General features: G+C 42.5%; 1 protein-coding gene across 1 annotated transcript in view; it reads left to right on the forward strand.

The window, feature by feature from the left end:
• Window positions 1-22,868, forward strand: part of LOC134337012 (scavenger receptor cysteine-rich domain-containing group B protein) — a 61,759-nt gene that overhangs the window by 17,122 nt on the left and 21,769 nt on the right. Inside the window, exons 2-5 of the mRNA XM_063031755.1 lie at window positions 13,180-13,592; window positions 15,540-15,553; window positions 20,892-21,206; window positions 22,568-22,669. Of these exons, the coding sequence (XP_062887825.1) occupies window positions 13,180-13,592; window positions 15,540-15,553; window positions 20,892-21,206; window positions 22,568-22,669 (844 nt within the window). The remainder of the gene's footprint in view (window positions 1-13,179; window positions 13,593-15,539; window positions 15,554-20,891; window positions 21,207-22,567; window positions 22,670-22,868) is intronic.

Consider the following 22,868-nt stretch of genomic DNA (forward strand, 5'->3'; position numbering starts at 1 on the left):
CATCTATGGAAAAGCGAAAACAGCCAACCTTTCTGGCTGAGACTCTTCATCAGGACTCATGAAGGGTCTCGGCTAAAACATCAACTGTTTACACTTAGAAGCTACCTGGCCTGCTGAGTTCCTCCAGCAGTTTGTGTGTGTTGCTTTGGTAGGAATTGTATGCAGGCTCTTAAACAATAACAGTAGCACCCTGTGGAGAGTTATGGAACAGAAAATTATTTATAAAAAAGAGTAATTAAATAATTATTGGAGACTTTATTCTGCATATAGACAGGGTAAAATAATCTGTAAAGGTGTCAAGGCAAATTTTTGAAGTGTATATGAGATGCTTTCCTAGATCAATGAGGAAGCAACGAGAGAAAAAATTATTTTTATTCTCCTATAGTTTCATAGTTAAGAGGACCTTTGTAAACAGGGATTACAATGTGATAGAACTTTATGTAAAGATTGGAATTGATTTCATTCAATGTGAAACGAATAATGCAGAATAAACTGAATAAGGCATGACAGTTGGTTTCAGTAGGCTGGGAAACTTTAATAACTTGATGATAAACAGGTGTAGCTAATATGTTAAAAAAACAATAATATAGTTTGCTAGAATTATTTATCATTTTAAGGAAAAAAATGCCCAACATGGAAATTGGAAATTTGGCAAAGTGAAAGATTTCATTAGGTCAAAAGAAAAGGTTCATGATATTTCCGAAAAGAAAACAGTCACACTGAGGATGGGGAATATTTCCGAGTTCAGCAAAAGTGGGCTATATCATTGATAGGAAAATGAAAAGGATGATATTAGAATACTCTCACGAGACTATAAAAGTCAGGAAGTTATGTTGTAGCAGTATAACACGTTAGTTAACCACATTGGGAATGCGTATGCAGTTCTGGTTGCTTCATTATAAGGGTGTGGAGGCTTTGGGGAGGGTGCAGAAGAGGTTCACTAGGATGTTGCCTGGATTAGAGAGTATTTACTGTAAGTTGGTGTTGGACAAATTTACATTGTTAGAGTTTGTGGGGTAACATGTTAAAAGTATAAAAAATTATGTGAGCTACACACAGCATAGATGGTCAGAGGTTTACCCAGAGTGAAAATGGTTAAATAGTGGGGGGATTAGCATTAAGGTAAAAGGGGTAATTTTAAAAGAGACAGCAAGGCAAGTGTTTTGCCTAGAAGGTTGGATTTGCCTGGAATGTGCTGCTATGGCAGGTGGTAGAAGCAGATATGGTAGCAACATGCACGACTTCCTTGCTATGAGGAACCTTGCCTTTGACAAGATTAGTCTTGAAGGTGAGATCACATGGATCAATGGGGAGCTAGTGGATTCACTCTTGGCTCAGTAGTAGAAAGCAGAGGGTGATGGTTGATAATTGTTTCTCAGGCTGGAGGCCTTTGTTCAATTGTGTGCCACAGGGATCTTAGCTGTTTGTAATTTATATAAACTATTTGGATGTGAATGTGTAAGGCATAGTTCATAATTTTGCGGATGTTACTAAAATAGATAGTGTCAGAGAGTATGGAAGGTTATGAAAAACTATAGGGAGATTTGGGCTGAGTATTGGTAAATGGCTTTCAGTCAAATGTGAGGTTTGCAGTTTGGGATGTCAAAGCAGGTTAGGACTTGTATAGTGAATGGTCAGGCCCTGGTGCACTTTATGGAACAGAGTGAATACTGGGAGTGCAAGTGCAAAGTTCACTAAAAGTGGTGTCTCAGATCGATATGGTGGTGAAGAAGATGTTTGACATTTTAGCCTTTATCAGTCAGGGCACTGAGTCTGAAAGTTGAGATGTCATGTTGCTGTTATATATGCAGTATATATTATGCAGCATTGGTGAGTTTGCATCTGGAGTATTGTGTACCGTTTTGGTTACTCTGTTATTAGAAATATATTACTGAACTAAAAAGAATGCAGAAAGGATTTACCAGGATCTGATTACAACAATTTGATGGGGGCCTGATAACAAGGAGAGGACGTATAGACTAGGACTTTACTCCCGAGCACGGGGAGACCTGATTCAAGTATGTAATATCATGAGAGACATAGACAGGGTGAAAGCACGTCGTCTTTTTCCCTGGGAGGGGGAGCTAACAACAAGAGACATATGTTTAAGCTCAAAAGTGAGAGATTTAAAGGCGACATCAGGGCCAGCTCTTTCACGAAAGGGTGATGTGTATTTGGATTGAGCTGCTGGAAATAGTGGTTAAGTCAGGTATATAGAGTTGGCATCAATTTAAAGCCATCTAGGTGAGTGCATGGATTGAAGTGGTTTAGATGGCTGTGTGTCAAATGTGGACAGATAGAATTAGCTTCCTGGACAACACATTCGGCACGGACCATGCTTTAAGGGCTTAACGGGCTGCTTCTGTGCTGTACTGTGCAGTTTTCTCTACAGTCTCCACATACCACACACACAGCGCTGGAGGAGCTCAGCAGATCAGGCCGCGTCTATGGAAAAGAGTACAGTTGACGTTTCGGGCCAAGGCCCTTCGCAGGACTGACGTCGCCTGTACTCTTTTGCACAGATACTGCCCGGCCCGCTGAGTTCCTCCAGCATCTTGTGTGCGGTGCTTGAATTTCCAGCACCTGCAGACTTTCGCTTGCTCGTGAGACTCCGCACATCTTTTAATCTTCTTGTTCAGTGACTTCTGCAAAAGGGTTTTTGAATATATTGCCAATATAATTGGAAGAACTAATAACAGCACTGGGCTTCAGGAGGTGGGAAGTGGGTAGCTTTCCTAACATCTATGTCACTTTTGATTATAAAAGGTTGTAACAGGGAAGTAACTATTCTTGAACCTGATAAGTGGAACTTTAGGTTTCTGCGCCTCCTTGTCCACTGGTAGCCGTGAGAAGATGGCATGGGCCAGATGGTGGGGATCTTTGATGATGAATCTTTCCTTCTTAAAACAGTGCGTCAGGTACATGGTGGGGAGGGACGTCGTGTGATGGTGCTTTTTCTTATGCACAGTATTCAAATTGTCAAGATGCAAGCAGTCAGGCTACTTTCAGTAGTTTGTTAGAGTGTTTGGTGACAAGCCAGACCCCTTTAAACCTCCTAAAACTTTCCATAAACAGAGGAATGGGACTGGCTAGATTGTTCTTGTAGACTTAAATTGAATGGCCCCTTTCGTCAATATTCTAATCTCTGACAGTCAAGATCAGGTGCTGAGGATTGGAGTTTCAGTACTCTTGCTCTCATTTCATTTCTCAAATCTCACTTGTAAGTAGGATTTCTGTCATGCGTATGCAACTACTTAGAAGCAAGTCTGGAGGTTGTGAAGGGACCTTTGCAAGTGCCTATCCTTTGTATGTACAGAGTTAAGACAAAGTTGTCTCTCTAAATGCCTCAGAATAAAATCAGAAGTAATCATGTATCTATAATAAACAGTTAATTAATATAAATATGAGAAAATCTGCAGATGCTGGAAATACAAAGCAACATACGCAAAATGCTGAGGGAATTCAGCATGTCCGGCAGGACCTATGGAAATGAATAAACAGTCAATGTTTTGGCCAAAACTCTTCTTCCAGACCCTCCTCGAGCCCCAAGGAAGGGTCTTGGCCCGCAACATCAACTGTTTATTCATTTCCATAGATGCTGCCTGACCTGCTGATTTCCTCCAGCATTTTGTATGTGTTAACGTTAATTTTAATTCCTATTACACATCTAAGCAAATAAAAATAAAATATGAAGCCAACAAAGTGAATTTTTTTATTCCAATGTACTTTGAGGATTGTAGTGAAGTTCAATACTTCAATAGTTCCATTTAATATCGGAGAATGTACACAATGTACAACCTGAAATTCTTGCTCATCGCAGACATCCATAAAAACAGAAGAGTGCCCGAAAAAAAGAGTGACAGTAAAAATGTTAGAACCCCAAAGCCTGCCCACTCCCCCACGCAAACAGCAGCAAAGCTTCGCCCCTCCCCCTCTCTCTCCCCCTCCCTCTCCCCCTCCCCCTCTCCCTCCCCCACTTACTTCAGCAAAAAGCATCACCCACCAAGCAAGCAATAGCAAAGCCCCCAGGAAAGACCACGGTCTGCAGTACAACAAGAAACTAATGGTTCACCCGACAATTCGACATGCCACAGGCTGTCTCCCTCCCTTATACAGGGACAGAGTGATGTCACCCTTTCACAGCAAGAGGGCAGACTAACAGGAGAAAAAAAAACAGTAATAAAGCCCATAAACTTTTTTAGAACTGGAAGACAGTGTTTAGAGAGAAGACTAAACCAAGGCTAAATGCTCCAATTCAGAATAAAACAACAGCAGCAAATCAAACACAGATACTGCTCTTTAAAAATGCAAACACAAGGAAATCTGCAGATGCTGGAAATTCAAGCAACACACATAAAAAGTGCTGGTGAACGCAGCAGGCCAGGCAGCATCTATAAGAGGTACATTCAATGTTTCAGGTCGAGACCCTTCGTCTCAACCCGAAACGTCAACTGTACCACTTCCTATAGTCTTTCGACTGTGGGAAGAAGCCGGGGTACTTGGAAAAAATCCACGTATTCCACAGGGAGAATGTACAGACTCCTTACAGAAGGTGCTAGGATTAAACTCCAAGTTCTATTGCCCTGAGCTGTAATAACGACTCACTAACTGTTACACTGCTATCGATGGCAGTGATTGAGAGAGATGGCAAATACTTTGGCTGCTGCATCCTTATCCCCCTCTCTAAGTTAAAACATGTTTGATTTTGAACTCATGTCATTGATCTGAAATTAAATCTTTTATCAGTATAGATAATAGCCCCTTCCCTGCCCCTTCTGGTGCAGGTTTCCTTCATTTTTCTCTCATTGTAAAGCATTTGAGCCACAAAGTATTCCCTTACAGAGGCAGCAGACACCTTTGTTAGGAGGACAGGTACCCAATGTCACTGATTCTTCACCAGTATAGACTTCCCCTGAGTGTAGGCCTATGTCAAACTATTGCCAAAGATCAATATGCGGTGATAGGATCCATCAAAGAGTATTGCCCGTCTACACTTCAAAACTCAGCAGTTGTGTTTGTTTTCAGTGCAGGCAAGCCCCACTGTGAGAAGCTGACAGCAGTGTGCGATTAAGAGGAGAACTGCTCTACCTCAACTGAAGGAAATGGCTCTGGGTCACTGTGTGTTTGTTCAGAAAAGTAGATGGAGACTTTCTCTCTTCCTACTATACGCCTTCATCAGCTCTCTAACTCTTCTGATGATTCGTTTTGGCATCCCCGGTGAGTATATTATTATGCATTACTGTACGGTAAGAGCCTACTTTGAACCTCTAGTTTGAAGTTCTACACTGGAGATTCGTGGCTGTTGGCAGTAAACGGTTTGTTCCAATTATCTTCCCAATATTGAGCAAACAGGCCTCCCTTTATGTGAAGCTCTGCTTATGGAAATGGTTCAAATGAAAGCAGGATCCTGCCGCCAACTGCTTTCACAATTGTGATTGAACCATAAGTGAGTTCATTACTCGGGATGTGAGGGGATTAAACTAAATTGGCAAGAGATACACAGCAGAAGAGAGAAATGAGGTGCGTGAGGTAGAGAATGCTAGAGAGAGCACTCGAATAGTGAGCACAGTTTTGGCTGAGGGCAGATTGTGAGACCAGTTGATTGATAATGGCTGGTTTAGAATGCCGGTATCTGAATGTATAAAGCGTAGAGAAAGAGGGAGGTGACCTGTAGGCACTAGTAGATGCATAAGACTACGATGAAGTGACCATTCAAACATAAGAGGAAAATTGGGAGTTTTATATTGCTGGGTACAGATGTGGGGTCATGAAGTCGTGAGAAGATATCATGGAATTAATCTACTTGCTTTGTAGTAGGATTAAAAAAAACATTTATTGGATTGATTTGCTTGATAAGAGACATGTCCTGAGGGGAAAAAAAGGAATAGAATGTGCCAGTATTATATGGATTTTAAAAATATATATAGAAAGAACTTGATAGCTGGAGGGAATGGGTGATGGAAGACTTTTACCTTGAGCTGGAGTTTCAGTCCAGGAGAAGCAATATTCCTCAGCACTAGTTATTCAATAAAATTGAAGCATTTTATGTAACTCTGAACAGATTAGTAGGAGTATTTTTAAAGTTTCCTATTTTCTTTACATTTTCTTCCTACAGTTTAAGTATTAAAAAACAAACATTGGAAATGGGAAATTGAGTGAGTCAGTTAAAGGGGAGTGGATGCAGTCACGATCTGTAAAGACTGCAGTGGACCACTCGGTCCAGCTCATAGCTGAATATCCGCTCCATGTCTCCGCATAATGGCGTATAATTCAGAGACAGGTTTATTTCCCGTTCTCACTGCTTTCCTGATTAACTGAAATGTTAAGAAAAACCTTTTAGAGTGAGTCATACAGCACAGATAAAGGCCTTTCAGCCGATCACATTCATGCTGATTATCAACTCTATTCTCCACTTACTAGCACTTGGTCTGCATCCTTTTATGCCTCATCTACTCTGTTGAACATCCAGGTTCTTTTTAAAAGTAAGGAGAAGACTTCTAGCACCTTTTCAGGCACCATGTTTTAGATTGCAAACACTGTCAGGTGAAAATTTCTTTCTTTATGTTCCTCTTATTCCTTTTCTTAAATCCATTCCCTCTACTTTTAGTTGTCTTCATTCTGGGGGAAAGTTTCTCACCATCCACCCAATCTATGCCACCCTCTGCATCTTGTATTCTTTTTCAGGATTACCCTCAACTTACTTTGCTGCAGGCCCACCAAACTTGTCTCTCCTCTTAACTAAAACAGTCCATTCTGGATAATATTCTGATAAATCTCTTTGCACCATTTCCAGTGCATTCATGTCCTTCCTGGAGTGTGGTGACCAAGATTGTGCACAATAGTCCTGCTGTTTCCTAAATAATGTTTTAGAAAGTTATGCCTTGATGTCCATGGTCTTATTTTCTCTACTCAGCACCTAAAGGCCAGTATCTAGCATGCCTTCATCATCATCTATCTCCCTCACCAGCACCTTATTGATCAATGGACTTGTACACCAAGGTCCCTCTGTACCTCAGTATGACTTATGACCCTTCCATTCACGGTGTGTGTCCTACCCGTACTAGCTTCCTAAAATACATCATTTGTACTTACTGGGGTTAAATTTGATCTGCCAATGAACCACCCAGTTGACCAGCTGGTAATAACTCTAATTTTTCCAAAAATACTTCTTTATCACAGCAGTTATTTTATCCAGTGTTAATTAACTCTTGGGTTTCTGGAAGGACAGCAATGCCATTCCTAAGCAACATTTTAATGGTAATGCTGAACAATCTGCTGGAAGAGCAGCAGATTGAGCAGGATCTGTGGAAAGAAATTGTCAACGTTTTGGGTCAGGACTTCCGGTTGACCTGCTGTGTTCCTCCGGCAGATTGTTTAGAATTCCAACATCGGCAGTCCTTTGTGTCTCCAGCATTTTAATGTACGTGGGTGATTATGGATAGGGGTCATTGCAATGAGGATTGTTTGTTCCTCATTTGAAGCAAGAAGCTAACCCTTCCCACCATAGCACTGTATACTGAACATCTCTCATCTGCAGATTGACACTCTGGTGGTATCCACTGACTATGAAATCCCATCACATAAAGAAAGATGCTTTATACAGCAATATGAAATTGAAAATTGATTCTTTCCTAGTGTGGCATCCAGTTATGAACATTTCCACCTTGGTGGAGCATGGTATGATGTCATACCTTTTGCAAACACGTTTTCAGCACTAAGACTAAGATGTTCCCAGAATAGCCAAGCCTGGTGCTTTCAGGATAACTAGATCTTTACACCGTAGTGTCAGCTCGTGCGTCTGAATAGCCATTCTGGCAGGCTCAACAGATTACAACTCCACTCCTAACCAACCCCAGCCCTCTCCCCTATCCCCCATGCCATATACAACTCAATATAACCTTGCAATTCCCCCAAGGCCTTGTGGAGACACATCAGACCCTCAAGCCCTCACCTAAGGCCAATAACCTAATCTGCGTTCCTGTCTATTGGTCAGCCCCCTCCCCCTGCCCACTTCCCCAGTCTTTGGCTCACACCCTGGGGTAAATCAGTGCACACATTTGTCCAAATTCTCCACATTCTCCCCAAACTTCAGCAAGGGATCTTTCCAGACCACTATCAACCCTACACCACCCCAGCTCAGGATCACCCAACCTCACCCATCAACCCCCACCCCCCAGTGAATGTTGGCCCCTCTTCACCAGTCTGCCTAGTCTAATCATTGCCCCAATCAACATCATTAACAAAAACCTCCGACCTTCTGAACAAAGAACAAACTGCTGGAAGAGCTCAGAGGGTTGAGCACCATCTCTAGGGGGAAAGGGAAATTCAAGACCCTGCATTAGGACTGAAGGAGCAGAAGGGGTACAGGCAGCATCATATCAAGGGTGTCATCCCAAATCATTGACCATCCCATCCCCACCCCACCCCGCCACCACAAATGCTGCCCAACCCGTTGGGTTCCTGCAACAATTCGTAGTTTGTTCAGATTTTAGTATCTGCAGTTTCCACACCTTATGCATTTTTCCTGGTTCTGTCTTTTTAAGGTGAAGGGAAGGAATAAAGTAATTGGACTGAGTGTTAGAGGAAGTAAATTCCTGGAAAAGTTTAATTTTCAGCCATTTATAGCCCAGAGCTGACTTTGTATTTTTTTTAAAGCCTATAGTGCCCTCTGCTGCCTCTTAGAGAAACTGCAGTCTTTTTGTTCATACAATGGAGAGGCGGGCGGTAGGAGTTGGAATCTGGAGCTACAAGCAGTCTGCTCGAGGAGCTCAGTGGTTTGGGCAACATCTGTGTGAGGAAAGGAAGTGTCGATGCTTCAGGTCAAAGCCCTGCATCAGGGCAGGTGTATGATGCAGGGTTTCAACCTGAAACATCAATAATTCTTTTCCTCTCATCGATGCTACACAACCTGTTGAGTTCTTCCAGCAGATTGAGACGCCGGTGAATTTGAAAGATGAAAAGCTCACAAATTTCAGAAGAAGTAGCTGTTCAAATATGATTTTAGAATCCTAAAACTTGGTATGAGGTGATTGAATCATGCTGGAATTCTGGAAGAACTACCCAATCTGTTCAATTCCCCTGTTCCTAACCCTGCTTCCCAACAGCATTGTTGTTTTTTTATTGATTTCCTGAATGTTCTGCGTGGCCATTCCAAGTACCTGATCAAACATGAGGGACCGAGGTAGCGTATGAACGGTAATCCAGAGTTAGGAAGCTCAGCACCAAGTTGTCCTGCTGTACGAGCGGATGGGAGTTCTGCGTCCGATAATAAATTTGTCATAATGATTGGATTGGGTAGAACACACTGGCGCTCAATATTGATGTTTCATGGAGAGATATTGTCAAATTAATCACTTAAGAGATCTACATCCAACTTCATTTTTTTCAGAAACTGCTCATGTTTCAAAGCGTGAAGTCACAAGTAAGTAGTTTATCTTGAAACCATACATTGAATATTTTAAATGTGTGTTGATGCATATAGATTTGTAGTCATGGACTCGTACACCACAGGAAGACACACTGCATCTGCACTAGCAAGCACCCATTTACAATAACTTAATTTTATGAATATTGTCGCAAAGATTCCTTGATTTAAAGACACTCATACACATACACCCAGACATATCCTCAATGAATATACATGCCTACATATACATAGGCATGGGAACAAAGTGTAAAGATGATTAAAAATCAATGTTTCCATACACATTGTGTAGAATTGGATTAATTAAGGATATAAAGTGAATGGTTTGTCAGCAGATTTTGTATTTGGCATTCACAATACTGCACTCATGCTCACATCTAAAGAAATTAGGAGCCTCAGACCCTGGAAAGAGTTGCAGTTCAAGATGCAAAAATAGACTCTATTGATCCCATCTTCAATAGTCTGAGTTTGTTAATCTGATCAATATGAGAACGTTTGCTGGTGTAAATCATCATTACCCCTTGTATAAGGGTCATAATTCAAGGAGATTAGAAATAATCTGTGTTAGCTAAAAATTCTGATGAGATAGATCACTGCCACTGCACTGAGCTAATGCCTGGTTATCCTTTTAAACTTGCTATACAACTCTGATTTTGTGAAGTTACACGCAGCAGTTTGGAGTATACAGTACTCTGAGTAAAGTCCTTCTTGTAGTCCTCACCTCATCTTTTGTTTCTGATTTTAACAGTTTTCTGAATGGTCAGACAAACCTGATAAGCTTCTACTGAGAACCAGTTTGCATTATCAAAGCCCAGTAGTGATTTTCATTTCAGCCTGAGTGCTGGTTCCCTGCTAGATGAGGATTAGCAAATGGAGAGAACATCTAGATATCTTCTGTTTGTTAGGCAAAGGAAGAGTCAGGCAATGGACTGTTTATTTTGCTATCACCAAACTCTTCCCCCGCCAACACTGCATAACTTGGCAAAATCCTTGGAGCACAAGGATATTCTCTTCCACAATGTCCATAACCAGAATTGGGGAAGATCCTACAGCAGCTTACAAACCCAGTCATAATAGTGCTCCATCCACTGCATGTGTTACTTGTGGATAGACAAGGCAACATCCATTGTCAATTCTCTGTTTTCTTTTTGTTTTGGCTGAACGAGAGTGGGAAAGTTGCAGGAGGAACCCTCAGACAGGCGTTGCCACCAAAACAGTTTTTTCTGAAGTTGTCTAAACTTCACAACTTTCAATTTGAATCCCAGATTTCTTCAGTGAGATGTCCTCTGACATTTCTCTTAACCTTAACCCATGGATTAGGCTTGAATAGAGAACTTGTAGAGAGAGATGCTCAAATGACATGCGGACAGTAACTGATGCACCATCTTGTCATGTTGTACCAGGAGATGAGATATCCAATGCTAAAGTGCAGGAGTCATTTGGATAATCCTCACCAATGGCTCCACTGCAGACCTAATCCCAGGATGGACAGGGGTCAAACAAAGCCATTGAGTCATAATGTCAGGGAGAGATACAGCATGAAAACAGGCCCTTCAGCCCGCCAAATATTTGCTGACTATCCATCTCCCTTTTACATTAATCCTACACATTTTTATTTTCTCCTCATCCCCATGGGTGGACAGTAGTGTAACGGTTAACACAATGCCATGTAGTACCAGTGACCTGGGTTCAATTCCCACCACTGCCTGTATGGAATTTGCATGTTCATCCTGTGATCATGTGTGTGTGTCTCTCTCTTTTCCTCCTACTCCCCCTTCCCCTCCTCCTCTCCCTCCCCTTCCCCTTCCCCTCCCCTTCCCCTCCCCTCTCCCTCCCCTTCCCCTCCCCTCCCCCTTCCCCTCCCCTTCCCCTCCCCTTCCCCTCCCCTCTCCCTCCCCTTCCCCTCCCCTCTCCCTCCCCTTCCCCTCTCCTCCCCCTTCCCCTCCCCTTCCCCTCCCCTTCCCCTCCCCTCTCCCTCCCCTTCCCCTCCCCTTCCCCTCCCCTCTCCCTCCCCTTCCCCTTTCCCTCCCCTTCCTCTCCCCTCTCCCTCCCCCCTCCCTCCCCCTCCTCCTCCTTCTCCTCCTCCCCCTCCCTCTCTTCCTCCTTCTTCCTCCTTCTCTTCCTCCTTCTCCTCCTCCTTCGCTTCCTCCTCCTCCTCTCCCTTTTTGGCATCTGTGGCTTTTGGCCAATTGCACCAGGATAGCCTCAACCTGTGGCAGAACCATGATTTCAATTCAATTTATTCATTAATACACAAGATGCTTTCTAAACACAAGGTCACAGGACTGGAACCCTTGTAACATATTTATTTTAATTCTCCGCATCCCACATATAAACTTACGGCAATGAAATGGCAGCTGAGATTCTTGCCAAACATGCTTGTATTTCTGTATGCATTTTGATTATTTTATTGTTTGCCCATGAACATGTGTAATTTTCATTTTGAGAGGCAAATTCTGCATTGCTCACATTGGTTGGTAATTTACAGAGATTTTAAAACCTTGTTTATGTCTCACAGAACTAACATGGTGTTTTTCCACTGTAATTTTAGATGCTCCAACAGCAACCCCGTCATCCATAGGTAAGAGAAATGCATTGGATTAACATCTTCCTTTATTTCTAAGCTTCATTCACTGGTCATTGGCCAGTTCCTCCCTAATTGTCCTTGAGAAGCCAGCTTAAACTTTTGCAGGGAGCAAATGGTTAAGATCTTCCATGACATATCTTGGTAGGAAATCCCATCACTTTGACCCACTGATGAAGAAGGGACAGCAAGACATCTCTATGTCAACTGGTTGAGTGACTTAGAGCTGTGTTGGAGTTTCCATGTTCCACCTTCCTTGGGCTTTTAACTGGAACAGGTTTTGGGAGGTGCCCTTTCAGAACCCATGAGAAGCTGTTTTGCATCTCAGAGTTGATACCGACTGCAACCACTGTGAGCTAGTGCTGGAGGGAGCGAATGCTTGATGTTCTTTCTTCTGGATGATGCTTCTCAAGTGTTTACGCGTAGTGAATATTACCTAACCCCTGAGCCTTCAGCAGGTGGTTGAGAATCAGGACATTAGTCGCCTGTTACCGTGGCTGTTCTCATGAATGAGTGCCAGATAGCGGTCAGCTCAGTCTTATTGGAGATGACCACCACTGCGATTAAATAACCCAAGTGTCACATTGCAAGCTTTGAGTCAGTCCTGAGTTTACTTCTGACGGTATGATTTTTGTGCATCTCTCAATCAACGTTACAGCTCATTAGATGATGTGGTCAGTATTACCTTCCATTTTGTGGAGCTTGCACCATGTAAATTGGCTGCAGTGTTTCCTACACGACAACAGTGACTGCACATAACATGTGTCCATTTGCTGTAGAAAACTCTGTAATGGTCTAAGGGAGTGAAGTCACAGAATTATAGAGCACAGAAACAGGCCCTTTGACCGATCTAGTCCATCCTGGCCTGGTCTTCTGCCTAAATCCCACAAACCTGAACCCAGTCCATAGCCCTCCATATGCCACTCATCCACGTACCTATCCAAACATCACTTTGGAAGCGTGCTCCAAAGTGTAATTCATCGTCCTTTTGTTTTATCTCCCACCGTCCTCTCCTTTGCTCCTCTTACCTTTGACGTTATTGTTAACGTGGACGTTGTGGGCAGAAGGCCTGTTTCTGTGCTGCTCCTCTTTTTGTTCTATGATCCTTTGTGAACTGATGGAGAAGCAAACCAGAAAGTGCTCAAAAAATACATCTCCATTTTAAAAGAAGGTCAACGGTTTTCACACTTCTTTTGTCTTCATTTCATTGCCAGAAGTTCGCTTGGTGAAGGGGAGGAATCCGTGTCAAGGGCTTTTGGAAGTTCTTTACAATGACACCTGGGGCACAGTGTGTGATGACGACTGGGACATTGTGGATGCCAGCGTAGTCTGCCAGCAGTTGGGGTGTGGCCGTGCCCTCTCTATGGCAGCAAACCTGCCCTTTGGCAAGGGGACGGGGTTAATTCTGCTGGACAACGTGGACTGCAAAGGGACAGAGTTGTCACTGATGGAGTGTGGAAGCCTGGGCTGGGCCGTCCACAACTGCAACCATTACGAGGACGTGGCTGTCATATGCAATGGTAAAAAATTACATTTCTATATTAGACCCAGGAGTTGCACAGTTATCAAAGCCCCATCTTCTGAGTTAATCAGAACTTAAACAAGTGCCTCTTTTGACTTCTCAGTCTTCCAATATCCTTCCTCTACAAACTTCAACCTCTTCCTTTTGTGTCAACCTTCATTAAACCATTTCAACCATTTCCCTCGTTAACCTACAGAGTCTCCCGATTAAGGAATATCTCTTCAAATTTTTACTCCAGATCAGTCTATAGTTTTCACTCTCCCCCATCTGTAACTTAAGCCTAGATCCAACCATTTGCCCATAACTAATTTTAACCATTCAATTTTTTGGCGCAAGGACTGTTGTTGACAAATTCCAAACTTTAGAAATCCCTCCTCAGCATCCATCATTAAATCTCTGCATTACCATCTTTCCTCATCTAAGATGCTCTTTAAAATCTATTATACCTCCAAATGCTTCAGTATCCCCTTTAGTATAAACACCTGTCAAATGATGGTTGATAGCACTCATGTGAGGGACCTCAAGCTGTCAAAATATACAATATAAATGCGTTTCTGTTAAGAAAATTCTGCATTCGATTGCAATGTTTTTGTCAAATCATTCGAGTCTTATTCTAGTATGCTTACCCTTCCTATAACAATCCTTATTATCTCGAGCTAGCCCAACCCGCCCTCACCATGTCAACCATGGTCTAAGGTGCAAAGTAAATAATGGGTGGTGGAACAAGGAGCCACATTCTCAGGATCCCACACCCCTTTCATCATAGCGACTCCTTCTGACCTACACGATCCACTCCACTAAATCCATTCAACCAAACTGACTTTATTTCTTACATCCTTCACATACATGAGGAGTAAAAATCTTTACATTACGTCTTCGTCTAAATGTGTAATGTGCAATCATAGTAATTTATAATACTTAGAACAGTCAATGCAACATCGACATACACTCAAATCAGAGTGAATTGATCAATCTGATGGCCTGGTGGAAGAAGCTGTCTTGGAGCCTGTTGGTCCTGACTTTTATGTTGCGATACCATTTCCCAGATGGTAGCAGCTGGAATAGATTGTGTTTGGGGTGACTCGAGTCCTCAATGATCCTTCGGGCCCTTTTTTCACACCTGTCTTTGTAAATGTCCTGAATCATGGGAAGTTCACATCTACAGATGTGCTGGGCTGTCTGCACCACTCTCTGCAGAGTCCTATGGTTGAGGGAGATACAGTTCCCGTACCAGGCAGTGATGCAGCCAGTCAGGATGTTCTCAATTGTGCCCCTGTCGAAAATTCTTAGGATTTGGGGGCCCATACCAAACTTCCTCAACCATCTGAGTTGTAAGAGGCACAGCTGAACCTTTTTCACCAGACAGCTGATGTGTACAGACCACGTGAGATCCTCACTGATGTGGATGCTGAGGAACTTAAAGCTGTTTACCCTCTCAACCCCAGATCCATTGATGTCAATAGGGGTTAGCCCGTCTCCATTCCTCCTGTAATCCACAACCAGCTCCTTTGTTTTTGCGACCTTGAGGGAGAGGTTGTTTTCTTGACACCATTGTGTCAGAGAGATGACTTCTTCCCTGTAGGTCACCTCTTATTGTTTGAGATAAGGCCAATCAATGTGGTGTTGCTGGCAAATTTAATTAGCAGATTAGAGCTGTGGGTGGTGATACAGTCATGGGTATACAAGGAGTAAAGGAGGGGACTTAGTACACAGCCCTGAGGGGCTCCTGCGTTGAGAGTCAGAGGGGTGAAGGTGAGGGAGCCCACTCTTACCACCTGCCGGTGATCTGATAGGAAGACCAGGATCCAGCTGCACAAGGCAGGGTCAAGGTTGAGATCCCTGAGCTTCCTGTCCAGCCTGAATGGAGCGATGGTGTTGAATGCTGAACTGTAGTCCAAGAACGGTATTCACACAAAAGCATCCTTCTTCTCCAGATGTGTAAGGACGATATGTAGAGCAGCGGCTTCTGTGTTGACTGTTGATCGGTTGTGTCGGTAGGTGAATTGTAGGGGCTCCAGTTTGGGTGGTAGCAAGCTGCAGATGTAATCCTTGACCGGCCTCCAAGAGCATTTGCTTATATTGAAGTGAGTGTGACAGGACGCCAGTCATTCAGGCCTTTTGGTCTTTTTTGGTACAGGGACAATAGTGGATAATTTGAAGCAGGAGGGCACTCTACACTGGGAGCGGGAGAGAGTAAACATGTCTGAGAACACAACTGCCAGTCGTGCTGTGCACATCCTGAGTACTTGCCCTGGGATGCCGTCTGGCCCCGCAGCCTTGCGACTGTCCACTCGTTGGCGGCGTCTGCCTACCTCAGCCTCAGAGACGACCAGGTTGTAGGTTATAGCGGTGGCTTTCCTCGGAGGCTCAGAGTTAGCGACATCGAACTGAGCGTAAAAACCATTGAGTTGATCTGGGAGAGAGGCGCAATGTGGGCGGCACTTCTATGTTTGCACAGTACATGAGACAATAATTGGTGGGTGAGTAGAGGAAAGGATTCAGGTTTGAGATAATGGGCAAAAGAACCAAAGTAGGTTTGAGCAAGGTTCTGTATTTCTGCCTGTCATCAGTTGTTGTGATCTGAAATACAAATGACTTTCGGTAGGGAATTCGTGCTAAGGGAACAGAACTGGGATGCACCTAATTAATCTGAAGATGTAACGCAAATATATCAGCCAAGTGGTCTGCTGAATTGCTTACAACTCAGGAATCCCTTGTTTAAAACTCCCCATCACCCCCCCCCCCTCTGCTTTGTAAACATTGAAATTTCCACCAAGGTTTTGGTCAACAGTGCTGAATTCACCGTCTGTGGCTCTGTGTCAAAGTGCTGTGGACCCAGCTCCAAGAGGAGAACAGAGCAGTGGCTGAGAGAGCTGCTGCCCCTCAGGACCAGAAATCCTACTTCAACGCTGACCACAGGTGCTGTCTGCTTTCACATTGCTCCCCTACTGGGTGAGTTTCCTCTGTATGTTCTAGTCGCCACCCGCAAACCAGAGATATGTGGCTTTGTAGATTAATTTCCCATTCTAAATTATCCCTAGTGTTTAGGTGTGGGGCCATTGATGGGAATGGAGGATCTGGTGGAATAGGTGTAGGACTGGTATAAATAGGTCTGCATGGACCTGCTGGGCTTGTATCCGTTCTCTGTGATTCCAAGCTTCTCCTTCTTATCCTGCAAAATACCTGGGGATCCTTCATTGCAACAGAGACTAATTATCAAGTTGTTACATTGATCTCTAATAAATGATGTGGAAATGTTTTCACAAACATCCACTGCCATTTTGTGCTGAATTTGCTCAGTACCCAATGGGAAGTTAGAACAGGCAAGGATATAGGTTATTGATTATTCGTTTAATCTATTGAATATTGAAAGTCCTAGACAGAGTGGATGTGGAGAGGATTTTTTCTATAGTGGGTGAGTCTAGGACCAGAGGGCACTGCCTCAGAATAGTGGGACTCCATTTAGAACAGAGGTGAGGAAGAATTTCTTTAGCCAGAGGATAATGAATCTACGAATACATTGCCACTGAAGGCTGTGGAAGCCAAGTCATTGGGTATATTTAAAGAAGAGATTGATAGGTTCAGGGGTCAAAGGCTAAGGGGAGAAGGTAGGAGAACAGAGTTGAGAGGAATTATGGGTCAGCATGATGATATGGTGGAGCAGACTCAATGGGCCAAATGGTCTGTTTCTGTTCCTACAGTATGTCTGATGGTCTAATAATTTTATTGTCCTTAGTACTGTCATGTGTACTGAGGTACACTGAAAAACTTTGGTTTGCATGCCATTCACCCAGATTAGTGCATCGAGGTAGTACAAGGGAGACATCAGAAACCAAAATTAAGTGTTGCAGTTATAAAGAAAGAGCAGTGTAAGCAGATAATAAGTCACAAGGCCATAGCCATGTAGAATATTAGAGCAAGACCCCATTTGACATACAAGGGGATCGTTCAATACCAATGGATGGTTTCCTTGCAGAGTTGTAGACAGGTAGGGGAACACGTAACATTTACAGCAGCCAGGATCTGATGAATCGGTGTTGAAGGAATATTCAACTTCCCTCACCCTACCTCTGGTCTTATAAACCTGGAGATTTGTTCCTTCTGGTAGTCAAAAGGCCCAAGCAAATAAGCTGTAATATGTGTTGGGGTGAAACATAATGGAGATTCATTGTTACACTCAAAAACGGGGCATTTTGTGTTGCAGACTACTAAAGATCAAATTGTAGGGCTGGCTGGGATAATGAAGCTCTGGTAACAGATGTAGAGGGTGTTAGATGTGACGACTGTACAAGTGAGCTGTATTCCACACGTCAATGAAAATAATGATCACAAGTCCATCATGGGTAAAGCCTTCCCAACTATTGAGTACATCTACATGAAATGCTGTTGTAGGAAAGTAGCATCCATCATCAGAGATCCCCACCACTCAGGCCATGCTCTTTTCTCGCTACTGCCATCAGGTAGAAGGTACAAGATCCTCAGGTATTACTGCCATGTTCAAAAGTTGATACCCTTCAACCATCTGGCTCTTGAACAAAAGTGGATAATTACACATGCTTGCCCATCCATTGAGATGTTCTTCCAACTAATGATCTCATTTCAAGGACTCTATCTCATTATCTCGTGTTCTCATTGTCTATTGTTATTTGCACAGCTTGTTGTCTTCTGCACTCTGGTTGATCTTTCATTGATATCCTATAGATTTGCTGAGTATGCCCACAGGAAAGTGAAGCTCAGGGTTGAAGATGCTGATATATTTACTTTGATAATAAAATAGACTTTGAAGTTTGAACAATAACTTTAACCATTAAAATTCACACAGATTTCAGTCACAGAAGTTTATCTCTGTGAATAAAGCCATTCAATTCACTGTCTCCATGAGAGACAAAATAAATATATTTCATAATATAAACACTCTGACTCAGAACCTCTCTCCATTTCCAGGAATCAGTGTAAGCAGCATAGAAGTCAGTATGCATCATCTTTCAAAATGTTTAGTTGGAGATACAGCAGAATTGCTGGACTGAAGATTCAACAAATTTCCTTAAAGACCACAAAATGGGATTTGGAATAAGTTGACCACAGGACCTAGGGATGGTTTTGGGTGCTAGTCTGGATCAAAGCATTTCCACAAGTGTAGATTGGGAGGGTGCTTAAATTCTGTTTTCATCCCTCTCCCACAGCTGCTTCTGGTGTCGGAAAGCGTGCTGGGTTAGGGAACTTCACCCATCAGCAATTTCACTGCCTGGTTCACCTTTCATCACCCTGGGCACCAGGCAAATTCAATATCAGTAACATAGGAAAGAGTGTAAGAAGAGGGAAGGACCGTTTCTAGTCTTAACTCTGCTCATCCAGGTATTTGTCATATAGGTTAAAATGTTGTCTTTTAAGCTGGTTGTTAGTGCCCCTCACTGAAGGCAGGATTACTCCCCAATGCACTTCCAACTACCTTCAAATGCTTCCCTCCCTCCTTTCTCCCTACCCCATATTCCAGCTACCCAGCAAGCATCTCAGATAGTTCTGGACCCACCAGAACTATTTAAGTAACATTCTATTTCCAGCAGTTAGGAATGGAAATCGTGGGAAGATTGTGATTCCTACTTTGTCACAGTTACTGCCAGTAGGTCAGGTAACAGATTTTCGGATCTCCATGATGTAAGCAGGGATTGTCATGATAAATGTACAGAGATACAAACCTCGGGGTCAAGTCATCTTTTCAATGGGTAATCATAAATTATCTTTTTCCCTTTTTAGATTTCAGTTCTAAACCTATAAGCAAGATAAATGAAAGCAAACTATCGGTGTGGGAATACATTCAAGGTAATTATTACAAAAATACAACAATTCCAATGTTATTACTATGTTTCATATTGTGTGTAATTGCCCTGCTGCAAAGTAGATTCTATTGTGTAAAGGCGGCCATGTGGGAAAGAAGTGAAAGTGCCTCGAACATCTATATGACAGTTTTCATGTTGGAAGTTTTCATGTTTTATTGTTTTACAACATTGAATCACAATGGATTTAATTAGGCTTTTTTTTACTCTGATGAACAGAGAAAGACTTTTTCATGACAAAGTGAAAACAGATGTCTACAAAGAGATCTAAATAATTACAAATATAAAATACAAAATAATTGACTCACACCCTTTAATATGACACACCAAATCATCACTGGTGCAGCCAATTACTTTTAGAAGTCACATAATTAAATAGAGATCTGTTTTTGGAGACCTGTGTGCAGTCAAGGTGTTTCAACTGATTGTAGGAAAAATACTCCTGTATCTGGAAGTTCCAACTGCTGGCGAGTCAGTATCCTTGCAAAAACTACAACATGAAGACAAAAGAGCACTCCAAGTAACTCTGTGAAAAGGTTATTGAAAAGCACAAGTCAGGAGATAAATAAAAGAAAATTTCCAAGTCACTATATATCCCTTGGAGTTCAGATAAGTCAATCATCAAGAAATGGAAAGAATATGGCACAGCTGTAAATCTGCCTATAGCAGACTGTCCTCAAAAACTGAGTGACTGCGCAAGAAGGGGACTAGCGAGGGAGGCCACCAAGAGACTCATGGCAACTCTGGAGGAGTGGCTGAAATGGGAGAGTCTGTGCATACAACAACTGTTGTCCAGATGCTCCACCAGTCGCAGCTTTATGAAAGGGTGGCAAAGACAAAGCCACTGCTGAGAAAAACACACAAGACATCTTGACTAGAGTTTGCCAGAAGGCATGTGGGAGACTCTGAAGTCAGCTGGAAGAAGCTTCTCTGGCCTGATGAAACCAAAATTGAGCTTTTTGGCCATCAGACTAAATGCTAAGTTTGGCATAAACAAAACTCTACAGTACAGCATCACTTTAAGAAATTATCCCCATAGAATTCCCTGAGTTAGAAATTTTAGAAGGTGACAGAGCAAGGTGCTCCAACACAAGAGAATCTGCAGAAGCTGGGAATCCAAACAACACACACAAAATGATGGAGGAACTCAACAGGTCAGGCAGCACCAGTGGAAAAGAGTTTTGGGCCAAGACCCTTCATCAGGATTGGAAAAAATGATGAGAAGAAGTAAGGTGTCCTGTCTCTCACTGGCCAGTGGGAAATGGACCGTCACTGGTAAAGAGTTCTCTCCATTGCTGTCGTCGAGAGTCAATAATCCTCATCAAGAGTTAACATCTACAGAATGGTTGGGAAAAGATAGGGTAGAGATTATCCTTTAGCATCAGGGAACTGTTCATTCCTGAGTATAATCTCACTAATCCACTTAGCAGTACTCTTATTATCTTGTAAAATGTACCTTACGAATTAATTAAACCCAGGTTCATGAGCAAGTCTCTAGTAATAAGAAGTTCTCTTTTCTTCTTACAGGAGAGGGCAACGTTCGATTAGTCAATGGCTACAACTCATGTCAGGGTAGAGTAGAGATTAAGTACAGAGGACATTGGGGAACGATCTGTGACGATGACTGGGACATGAATGATGCCAAAGTGGTGTGCCAGCAGATCGGCTGTGGGGCAGCAATATCTTCCACCACCAATTCCTACTTTGGATATGGAAAAGGGCTGATTCTAATGGACAATGTCAACTGTGAAGGGGGAGAGTCATCGTTGTTGAGCTGCCACAGTCTGGGATGGGGTGTGCACAACTGTGGCCATCATGAAGACGCAGGGGTCATCTGTGCAGGTATGGTTTTCACCGAAATAATCTAGGTTTTACATTCGCCTTCCTCACTCGTTTCTTCTCCTCCCAACTCAGTGCAGTCTCTCTGACGCTATAATGGGTGTCTGCTTCATCAGAGCTCTAAATGGACTAAGTTCAGTGTCAGGTTCTAAGGGATAGATATATTGTATGATAGGATTTGATTACTTTCAGCTCATCTTGACTCAAATCCTTCCCATCCAATCTTGTTTATAATAGATACGTTATCCTGTACAAACATGCCTAGTGTTTCACCTCTTCCTAACCCCGTACAAGTCTCCTCATGTTTTGATCTGCAAGAAGTATTTTTTTAAATCCCAATGTTATTCTAATCTCCACATACTAGCCCACTCACACCGAACACTACTCATTACAAAACCTTGCAGGCTATAACCCTATTTATTAATTATTCATCACCAGGTTCCCAAGAATAGAAATTGGATTTCATTGCTTTTGTGACAAAATCATTATCTACTCAAACCTCCTTCTTAACCCAGCTGTTAATTCCTCTACCTTATTCCAGAATTCTAAATCTGCTTAATCTTTTCCACTAGTAAAGTGTTTCAGCTCATCTTATTGTGGTGGAGAAGCCCTTGGTAAATGTACTGTTTACACACACGCATCCACACACACACACACACAGAAACATTGCCTTGTCATTCTGCTGTCATTGTCCATTTCAGTGTCTTCCCCAGTATATTCCCATACTGGGTCCTAAACCAAGCCGGTGTGCTTGGTTGGCTTTATGTTGCCTTTCCTGCCGTGCCTGGCAGAATAATCTGCTTCTTTAGTAATGGGGATGTGAAAATGTGTCTACATTGTTTGTATACTGTATTTAAGGTAGATAGTTCTCTTTATTTTGTAATGTGATTGTAACTACATTGTGGGGTGCATCATATTCTAATTCATGTGTAGTCTTAAGTTAATTTTGTTGGTAATTAAAGGTGTCTTTTCCTGGTGCCTAAAAAAAGGAGCTCTTCGCCCTCAGAACGGATGAGAGATCGGGGCTGCTGGAAGTTCACACTGCATAAGAATAAATACAGAGCCATTATTATGTTTTTTTGCTTGATATCTTTTGCAAATATTGGCAGTTTTCTTTTCACTATTTTCTCTAATTTTTGTAAGTTTGATTTTTGATGCACCGAATAAACATCCTTGCACTAAAGTGATAAGCGACTCCAGCCATTTTTATCTTTGATCATAACCCACGTATCTAGCACTTATCATATTAAAAATCAGCTTTCAATTCAAGTTAGACACTGTACAGTGTCAAATATAAGATGATGTAACTAAGCTCTCTGTTGCTGAACATTTTAACTAAGTGATCTTTTTTGATTTTCTTCAAGATTCTTGGACACCCACGGCAGTTCAAGTTGCTTCAACCACTGGATTTTCTACACCGTACACAGGCTACACAGGCACAGATTCTGCTCCATCTACCAATCACAGTAAGGACAGTTGATATAAACTTACCCAAAGCAGATACTGAACTTAAAATGAAAAAAATCAAGTAGTCTGTAGCATCCCAGCACCTGGGTAATCATTCCCACTGCCTGAACATGCTAGAAGATCTGTAATCTGGACCATTTTCAAATGCATTCCCTAAAAGATGATGGAGGAATTTTCAGAAGAAATGAAGTAATTGTG

Source organism: Mobula hypostoma, chromosome 23 (genome assembly GCF_963921235.1).
Source record: "Mobula hypostoma chromosome 23, sMobHyp1.1, whole genome shotgun sequence".
Classification (NCBI taxonomy): Eukaryota; Metazoa; Chordata; class Chondrichthyes; order Myliobatiformes; family Myliobatidae; genus Mobula; species Mobula hypostoma.